At 38.8% G+C, this 9663-nt stretch overlaps 1 protein-coding gene across 1 annotated transcript in view; it reads right to left on the bottom strand.

Moving 5' to 3' along the window:
- Nucleotides 1–521: 521 nt before the first annotated feature.
- lsamp (limbic system associated membrane protein) overlaps nt 522–9663 on the bottom strand; it is a 208495-nt gene continuing 199353 nt past the window's right edge. The window contains exons 7-8 of the mRNA XM_028574484.1: nt 3110–3258; nt 522–1957 (exon numbers count right to left, since the gene is read on the bottom strand). Coding sequence (XP_028430285.1) covers nt 1860–1957; nt 3110–3258 — 247 coding nt within the window. The 3' untranslated portion in view covers nt 522–1859. The remainder of the gene's footprint in view (nt 1958–3109; nt 3259–9663) is intronic.

Here is a 9663-nt window from a genome sequence, read left to right as displayed (position 1 = left end):
ATGAGAACATTTCCTATACAACATGTAAGATGCCCATCAGCACAGTGGCCTTGGTGGCCATTAAGGGAAAGAAGCATTCGGTATTCATTTGTTTGCTGGTCTCATATTGAATTCCTGGTATATGGCAGCGTATTAGTAGCTAAACATAATATTCCATTTCCTACAACACCATACAAGCCAGCACTTGTATCATCTCAAGGATAGGTACAACAATAACTGCACAAAACAATCTTCTCTTTGTTTTTGTTTAAAACATAATTTTTCTAATGGGCTTCAGGTCACTCGATAGAGCAGGGGTGCCAGTTCAAGAGATGTACAAGTTATTCATCCTCAACAAATTGCTACCCTATTCAGAAACATGGACACATAAACTTTGCCTTTTCATAATAGTATAAGGACATGGGATTCAAGTATATATATATATATATATATATATATATATATATATATATATATATATATATATATATATATATATACACACACACAAAACTAAAATGAATGAGGTAAAGACAGGAAAAATAACCTCAATATCAATATATTATGAATTTGTCTGTATCAGTTCATATTAAAATACGCATACTTATTGAAAGAGAAAAACTAAAAAGTCATTCATTGGTGTCATACATTTTTATCCAAATTCCAGCAGTATAGAAGATTGATCCTAAAGCTCATAAACTAAATGCGAACGCTGTATGTGGTACAGTATATGCAGCTAAATGCGTGCAGCCTGCTGTGGAGCAGGGACAAACTGCACAGTATGGTTGGTTGGTTGGTCGTCAAACAAGCAACATAAAGTGCAACAATTTCTCTGTTTCCTGTTGTTACAGTGGCAGAACAAGTTGTCTTATCATAGAGAAATACAAAATGTTACTATGTACAGTACGCATCATTATAACCTACTGTGTTTTCTTTTCCTGCTGCAAAATAAAAGAGGGATTCTTTTGGAAAAAAAAGGCATGTGGTTCCAAAGCCACTGAATGAAGATGTAGGTATCCGTCACCAGATAAACTAATTTCCTCAGGTTTGTACTTCGCATGGTTTAGCTCAGTAGGATCAAGTTGATTCTATTCACTGCATCCTCAATTTCTGGGTTTGACAGCAAGAACTCAATTGACTGCTAGAAAACAATAGAAACAATGTCATTGATAGGAGAGATATCCGGCTAATGCTCTATGTCTGCGTTTCACTCTAGTAGCATCAGATTATGGTAATAAAGACTTTAATATCAAGCTTTAATCTCATTATAGAAGACAGCTGCAGTATTTTCCCTTTGATTTGTGTATGTGTTAGTTTCAAATCTATATGGATATTTGGCAGATGCTTTGCATGTTGCTCGTTAATGCACTGGTTAAACAATCGGTTAAATCTACAATTTAAGTTAACATAATGAATCTATGGGAGTAAGAACAAATATACCTTATGTCTTCAGTACTTCTAGAGACAAATGATTGTTGGCATCCCTGTGAGCGGGTGCCCCTCTGTTTTCCCATGAAGACAAAAATACAACAAACCCTAAACCCGATCCAGACCCCGAAGACAAGATATAGCAGAAATAAAGAAGTGCATACAAATTAAAAAGAACGATGCAATTCTTTAAAGAGCACTGTTTGCTTGTTCTGTCCTTCATTTCATTGTTTTTGTTGTTATTGTTCTTATAACATTTTACTAATAACCCATCATTTTTGTAATATCTGTAAGCAGTGCTCACGGTTTTTGTATAATGATGCAAACAGTCTGGGGGGGGTGGCGGTAAAGTTGGTAATAAGGTAGCAATAAGGATGTCGGTGAGTTGGAGAGAAGGAAGAGGAGAGGGAGGAAGGAAGGCCAGGAGGGGGAAAAGGCGGAGGGCAGCGGTATTAACACTTGAAGAAAAGGCAGGCGAAGCAGGCCAGCAGGAGCCACAGTGATTGAGATACACAGGCAGAGCCGTTGATATCTCGACCTGTCCCGGGTCCTGCACAGAGAGAGACAGAGAGAGACAGAGAGAGACAGAGAGGAGTGTTAATGTAGAGTTACTGCCAGAGAGCTCACTCAGATTGGCACAACCATCACCCTTACCTTGACACTCTAACTGCTCTTAGCTGCTAATTTATGCTAAATGTAATTTATTTATTAACTGTATAATAACACAATATCATACACAGTCCTATATATCTATATATCTATATTTATTTATCTGTAGTTTATTGTTGTTTACTGTTTGTTTATTTTTTGTAAAAATATTTAGCTAAAAGTTTATTGTTATTCGTATACTGTATTTTTTTCTATCTTTTTTCTATTTAAAGAGTGTTTTGTAAGATGCTAAAATTTGCTGCTGGAAATCTAATTTCCTTGCGGGAGTCATCCCAAAAGGATCAATAAAGAGAAGTCTAAGTCTAATTTACATTTTATCTAGAAAATGGATGACAAAATATTTGGATATCCACCATTTTGGTTTTCTTCATATTCACACAGATAATATTGATATTTTTGAGGGTACTGTAGAGGTACATATTTACATATGCACTCTGAGACAGTCACTACGGACTTGGAGAGGTGTTTGGTGACATGTCGTGGCCATGTTGTGCTATTGCCTCCATGCTGTGATGGAAGCTCAAGCGCAAATCATGCTTCAGAGAGCACAGACAAGGCATAAACTGGGGAAACATATGGTGAGCCTGAAGCTCAATGCACTGCAACTTGCAAATACAGAAAAAAAAACAACCAAATACAAAAATGTTTCATGCCACACAGAACAATTGGGTTTGTTCTGCATTTGGTTGTGATTTCTATATTTGCAGCATTTGTTTTTTTCTTCTTCTAAATAAACAGCATTGTCAGATTGATAAAGATGTTTTCTTAATTTACATTGCATTCCAGGTTAAAAAAAGCTGTGGTTGCACTGATCTTTAACAAAATTACTACAAAGCAAGTTTTAGTTTTCATACTAGCATCCAATTATTCAGCTCTTGCAGTGAAGCTTAAAAAAAAGCACACCCAGCTACAGTGAGTTTCCTTCCTGCTGTTTTTAACGATTCAATGGGAAAGTAGGTTATTAGAAAGTAATTCAATCTCATTTTAGATTCAAAGCGTGAGCTATAGCAAATGCAGTAGTGTATATACTCACTATAGAGGAAAAGACTGGCATTCTGGACGCCAAGTCGGTTCGAGGCCACGCAGGTATAGTTTCCATAATCCTCTTCGGTGACGTTGGCAATCATGAGAATAGTGGTAGTGCCAAGAATCTGAATATTAATGCCCTGGGCATTGGACAGCCTGGAGAGGAGAGACAGACAGAAGTGGTCATTCTAGCTAAATTGCAAAGTAATGAAAATCAGAGGTTTTTTTTAAGCCAGAAGGGAGTTAATGACATTTTGAGCAAAATAATAGTCTGCAGTGTCTGTGCACGTAAAGGAGATGGTAGAAGTTAATTAACCAACAAAATATGTAGATTCTTTACTGAAAGAGAATACACACTTTGAGGTTTTCTGAATAATATGTTGAACCTTTGGTTTAAACATAGGCTAGATTATCAGCCTAATAGCAACATGGCACTTTTCACAACGTGGCAGCTGTTTTCTGACTGTGGTGTGACATCCCAGAGGAACAACACTGCTGCCTGTAGAACAAAAACTACATGCTGAAGGCTGTGAAGTAGCCATTTGAAAACCCAAATCTACACGCTTACAAATAAACAGTAGACCTTAACCCCCTTTAAAAATGCACAAAAAACTCAACAATTTTAATAGAAATCTCTGTACTGTATGTAAGTAAAAATCTTAAAACAGCTAACAACAATATTCCATAACGATGGTTATACTTTCTTGCTGGGTCAGTGTCATGTCAGTGAACTCTGAATGTAGGCGTTGTGATTGTTTAGAGGGGGGATAAGCCTTTGGAACAAACCTCTTTCATTAACAGTTTGACACCAATCCTCGACCTTTGGATTATGTGGTGAGCAAATAAGTATTTTTTCCGTTTAAAGGACCAGTGTGTATTTAAGGGGAGCTGTGGCAGATATGGTATATAATATTCACAACTATATTTTCATTAGTGTATAATCACCTTAAACTAAAACGCTTTGTCTTTTTGTTAGCTTAAAATGACCATTCATATAGAGGGTCCTCTGTCCTATGTTGCACCGCCATATGGGATTCCAGAACAGACAAACCAAACACTGGCCCTAAAGAGGGCCTTTCACATTTTTACGTTATCTAAAGGCCACCATAGATTCTGTGCAAACTCACCGATATAAGCCACTAAATCCTTCATAAAGTTTGCAGAAATGGAACAACTTGTAAACATGACAAAACAGCAGAGTGTAAATGTGACATAAACAGTTCTTAGTAAATATGTTTGTATGGATATTTGCTGTGCAGCATGTCAATGTTCTTCATTGTTGTCTTTTATGTATTTTGTTGTCATTAAAGTATCATTGCTATCCCATTTTTTGGATGAAAGATTAGTATGCTGATGCAGTCCTTCCCTGCACTTCTGGGTTTCTTAATGACCACCAAACTTCTGCCAATCAATTATGACAACCTTGAATCCCTTTCAGCACAAATTAATCAATACAATTTGCTGACTCAGACTGTGTACCTCGCTGATGAACTGTTCCTTACATCATCACAACCAAATAAAACTCTTTTAATAACACAGTACGCATAATGGATTCTGCTTGTTCTTGAGCTGATTGAGCCCTTTCGTATCATGAATGAGGTGCAGTTCATTTAAGGCGCCTCAACTTAATCCTGCTTAAGTCTGGGTAATGTGGTAATCGGAATTGGAGCGGGGAAGCGAGAGGTTTGTGCTGACACATACTTGGCTGATAGAAAGTATTAACATAAAAAGGAAAACGCACATCATGGCACAGCATAATTTGGCTCACTGGGGAGCGAGGAATTGATAAAGTGCTGAGGTCCTTCCCATAGGGGACACCTTGGGAACGGTGGCAGTGTGTGTGTGTGTCTAAAAGCGAGAAAGCGAGAACTAAGGGAGGACAAGTGCACCAGCAGTGTCCCCACTTCATCTAAAAGCAAACCCCACTCCCACGATAAGGCCAGCAGCAGATATATTCTCCAGTGTGTCTTCATGAGAGGTGACTGCACTATTAAAAAGGCCTGCCTGCCCAAAGAGCATGCTGAGAGACCCAGATAATAATATACACAGCACTTCAGGGAGCTGAAAGCAAACAGCTATTTTTACTATAGATTGCAGCGCATGATTGTAATGCAGCAGCAGGGGAATAAACTGACCTAAACAGGTCAAAAGAGATAGAACTCTCTTTTGTTTCCACAGTGAAGGTTTCGGGATTTTGTTTTCTTTGCACACATGCTGTGAGTTTAAACACCCAGCAGCAGAAAACTGGAGCGTAGAGAACCGTAGAGAACAGGAAACTGGATCTCTGGCCCCCAAAGTGCATCTCCTTTTTCTATTACCATTTATTGAGTTTGACATTTCTGCTTCCCATTTTAACTTTTAACGCGTTTGGCACACGCACATCTGCAGCCGGTAACTTCTCTCACTTTTTCAAGTTTATTTTCAAATATGCCTGTGTCTCTGCCAGCTTCTTTATCTGGCATAATAGATTGGAATACATTATCAGAGAAGTTGGCAGAAATTGTGAAGTTTATCAAGTGTTCTCATCATTACTGTATCATACTGGATGTCATTCCTTGCAGGCAGAGGGCAGCAGTGCTCCAGTGGATATTTTCAGTGATCACTTCTTGATGCACAGATTCAACTCTGTTACATTAAAGCCTAGATTGAAATGATTTGACCCCTATATTTGGTGGAGGGCAGGCAGTGTGTGTGCAGGGCTGCGGTCGCAGGCCGGTAGAGATGAAAGACCAGAGCAAATCATCAGATGGACAGATTTGATTCTGTAGTGTGTGGGAGCATCTAAAGTAGGTTATCACTGCCAGAGAAAGTGACAGGCCTGTTATGATTCAAGGCCGATGATGAATGAAATCAAGTAGAGAGCCCTGCTGAGACTTGTAACCCAGTGATGATTGAAAGCGGTCTGGTGTCTGTGACAGCCATGCATCAGCTGACAAAACAACAAAAATATCTGTCTATCATGTTAGCTTACAGCTCACGTAGGATTTTCTCATGCTGGGTGGAGTGATTTACTGCACAAATAGCACTAGCATTTAAAATATGCTTTAGTAGATAAACACTGGTTGACACAAACTCAATTCTAAAGTACAGTAATGAATTATGGGGTTCATAAGAGCTACTGCATAAAACTGGACATTATTTTCTATGTGCACCATCAGATTTGTAGCTTCGCCTTTAGGGACCTCCGCCAAGGCATGCCCTATCTCACAATTTTAATGTAGTGTAAACTTTCCCAGTCGGGAACAAATTTTTCCGATTATTCAGTCACCACATGAATGCAGCACAAATGCCCTATCTGGCAATGTTAATGGAAGTGTAAACTAATGTGTTTTCCCTTGATTCGTATCCACTATAGAATACAATGGGTTCTTGGCCCATGCTGCTAACAAACAAACTAACAAACTTACAAGCAAACAAACAAACAAACAGACCAAGCTGAAAATATGTCCTCCTTGGCGGAGGTAAAAAAAACAAGGCTGAAGGGGCAGGCAATTTACAGTTTGATCCAAATTCCATCAAGGACAGCAAGGGAGAAGAGACAAAAGGAGCAGGGAGGGTCATGACAGCCAGGTAGTAATATTTTTCAGTTATGAACTTCTGGCCAGCTGTATTCAGATCATGATATATCGGTCTATACTGAGGCTAATTGCGTGTCTAAGCACCATGGAGACTCTCAGATCCTGGATGCTGTGAAGCAATGATTCATTTATGTGAGGGGGTCTTCATGTGGATATTAAGACTGACAGAGGATGGATATGCATACGGAAAGGTGAGTTGCTGTAAGCCTCTCTAGTCAGAGGAGGAGAGAGGACTGGGCTCTGCAGCCCAGAATGTGTTTTCCAGCTTGTGCCAAGCAGTTTGTTCGAACTCGGAAATCTTAACTGCTTTAGTTTGGCTTGTTTGGGCAGGTGAGAGCAACGCTTTTCAAACTTGGCACTAGATAACTGGAGTAAAATAAATGTGTGTCTTGATCCTATTCCAAAAGAGCTGCTGTGTGATTTGTTTGGTGTAACATAACCCACCAAGAGGAAATGAAAAGTTGGAAGCTAAGAAACTGAACAGGTCTGACCAAGAAGCAAGGATTTATGGGCTTGTCACAATATTAATAAAACATGAACACACTTGGGGTATAGGAACAGTTTTAACACTAACTTTCCTTCCAACATCAACAAATCCAAAACAAAATATATTAAAGATATAACAAGGGATTTAAGAAAACAGTTAATCAATGTCAAATATAATGAGGCTTTGCAAAGATAAATCCTACATCCGACGGGTATCAGTAATTAAAATATGAAACGTGACAGTGTAATTTGTTTGTTAAAATATGGTAAAGGAAGGGATTAAATAAGGCTTAATTCCACGAGGAACCAAAGCTAATTAGAAAACTCCAGTCAAACTTAACTGTACTTCTAAAAATGTTTTGAAATGATCAAAGTACAGTGTGTGTGTTTGAGGCTGAAATAATGAGGTGAAATTCAAAACCAACAGTTCTAACATGTTTCCCTGTCTCCTTACACGCAACCACACCTCTGGATTGTTCTGTTTTGGCGGAAAAGTGATTTAGCCAGCTAAAAATGAAAAGACTGCTGTTGTCTGACTCTGTTTGAAACAAAGAACCCACTGTTTAAAAAAATACAACAAATTTCAAGTGGTAAATCATGTCCCTGTTGCGAGAATCTGAAGCTTGACAGCAACAGTACCAACATCATCTTGATTCACATGCAGATTTCAGGGTGCCCACTGCCAACCTGTGTGTTGATGAGGTTAAACGGATGAAGTCCAGGAGCAAGACCTTAACAATCAGGTAAATAAGACACAACACGCTACAGTGCATTAGCTTTGATTTTTGGGTAGGGGACTATGAAATTAACTAGCCAAGCAAGGATAAATGATATTATTATGGTGCATTAACATCATCATCATCCAAGGAGAAAGTGCAATAACACTTTCCACTGGCGCAGAGGGAGAAGGAGACCGTGAACAGGCACATTGCCAAAATCCTCCAGGGGACAAAACAACTGAGATAGATGGCGGTTGGAAACAACAGATAATGCAAAAATATTTCAACGACCATAAATCTTTCTTTTCGAGCACTGGCGTGATAGGCCTATTACTTTAGACCATATCTGTGATAACACTCCCGATCTTCCATGAACTTTTAGTGCTGTAGTTTGGGTGGGAGTGAAATTGCAGATCATTATGCTTTGCATGTGCAATTCTCTAATCATTAGCTTTTTTTATTTTCATTCAAACTCCCAACTGACTCGGTGGTGAGTTTGCTGCAGAGAGAGGACAGATTCTCTTGGGTTATTAAATGAGAAGTGATAAAATCGAGGGACTGGGTTGTCGTTGCTTTTGAATGTTATTACACTTTGATCCTCTTCAAGTGTTTTCCAGACACATGCGTGGCACTTAAATTGATCGCTTTCCAATGAACATCTGTGTCTGGTCACACGGTTTGCACTTTCACAGGAGCCAGTAGTACAGAGAAAGCTGATTTCCATTTTAGTGGAATTACTTGTGGTATGAGAAAAGGGTTATTGAGATTTTCAGTGACTATCGTATACAAATTGCATGCAGGAGCACACCCGATCTGTTCTCCTTTGTCTCTTTCTCAAAAGAATATCACAGAATACGCTGCAGTCTCACGCAGCTATGTAACGGAATAACAGCCTTGTGAGTGATTAAGTGGGTGATTAGTCATTATCAAACTACACAGATGATGTCATCAAATTAACATTGGGTTGTGTCAATGGGACCACTGTGAGGGCAGATTTGACAAAGGGATCAAAGAGATCCATTATAACCAGTGAGTAAAATGATACGGAGCGTGCCTGGCACAGAGAATAAAGTGATGAAGCTGCTGTCACATTTGGGAGATGAAGAGAAAGCTACTCTGGAGAAAGCTATGTCGAGGGTTGTGACCCAGGTTCATTACAAAAAGAGACCTCAGTATAGTCCTATTGTTGGAAGACCTATTGATGCTGATACAGTACAGCATTCCCCACATACTTGCATAGAGAACATTGTTCAAAATATTTTTTTATTTTAGAAAGCCATGCTATTCATTAATTGCCCTTTAATTGTGCTCACAACAGTAAACAGCCTCTTACAGCTGTCACGGCCATGCACGAGTAAATTCAATGTAAATCTCATTATTTTGCCTCATTATTTTATTTGGAATGGTGGCATAATAAATCAAGTTGGCTCATTGCCTTCAGGCAAGTCAGGCCAAGTCAATGTAAGGTTATTTCTGCAACCTATCATCACATGCATGTCAAGCAGGAGCTAATTATCAATCATCACAAATCAGAATGTTTTAATACATAATCCACCTTAATAAACCATGAGGACAGTACTGTACATAATAAGCTCTGGTACCCAAACCTTCCCAAACCTTTTAATGCATATACAGTAAACACTTTTGTTGTGAAGGCTTTCCTCAAATATTTTGTTGTTTCTAGTTATCTGACATGTTTTCCAACCTGGAAACATTACAGGAGATAATAACAGAAATAAAAGAGCATCAGAGCACGAGGGGTGCCAGCCTTGGTGGAG

The sequence above is a fragment of the Perca flavescens genome, chromosome 3, assembly GCF_004354835.1.
Source record: "Perca flavescens isolate YP-PL-M2 chromosome 3, PFLA_1.0, whole genome shotgun sequence".
Lineage (NCBI taxonomy): Eukaryota > Metazoa > Chordata > Actinopteri > Perciformes > Percidae > Perca > Perca flavescens.
The sequence above is the reverse complement of the archived record's forward strand: the minus strand, read 5'-3'. Positions and strand labels throughout refer to the sequence as shown.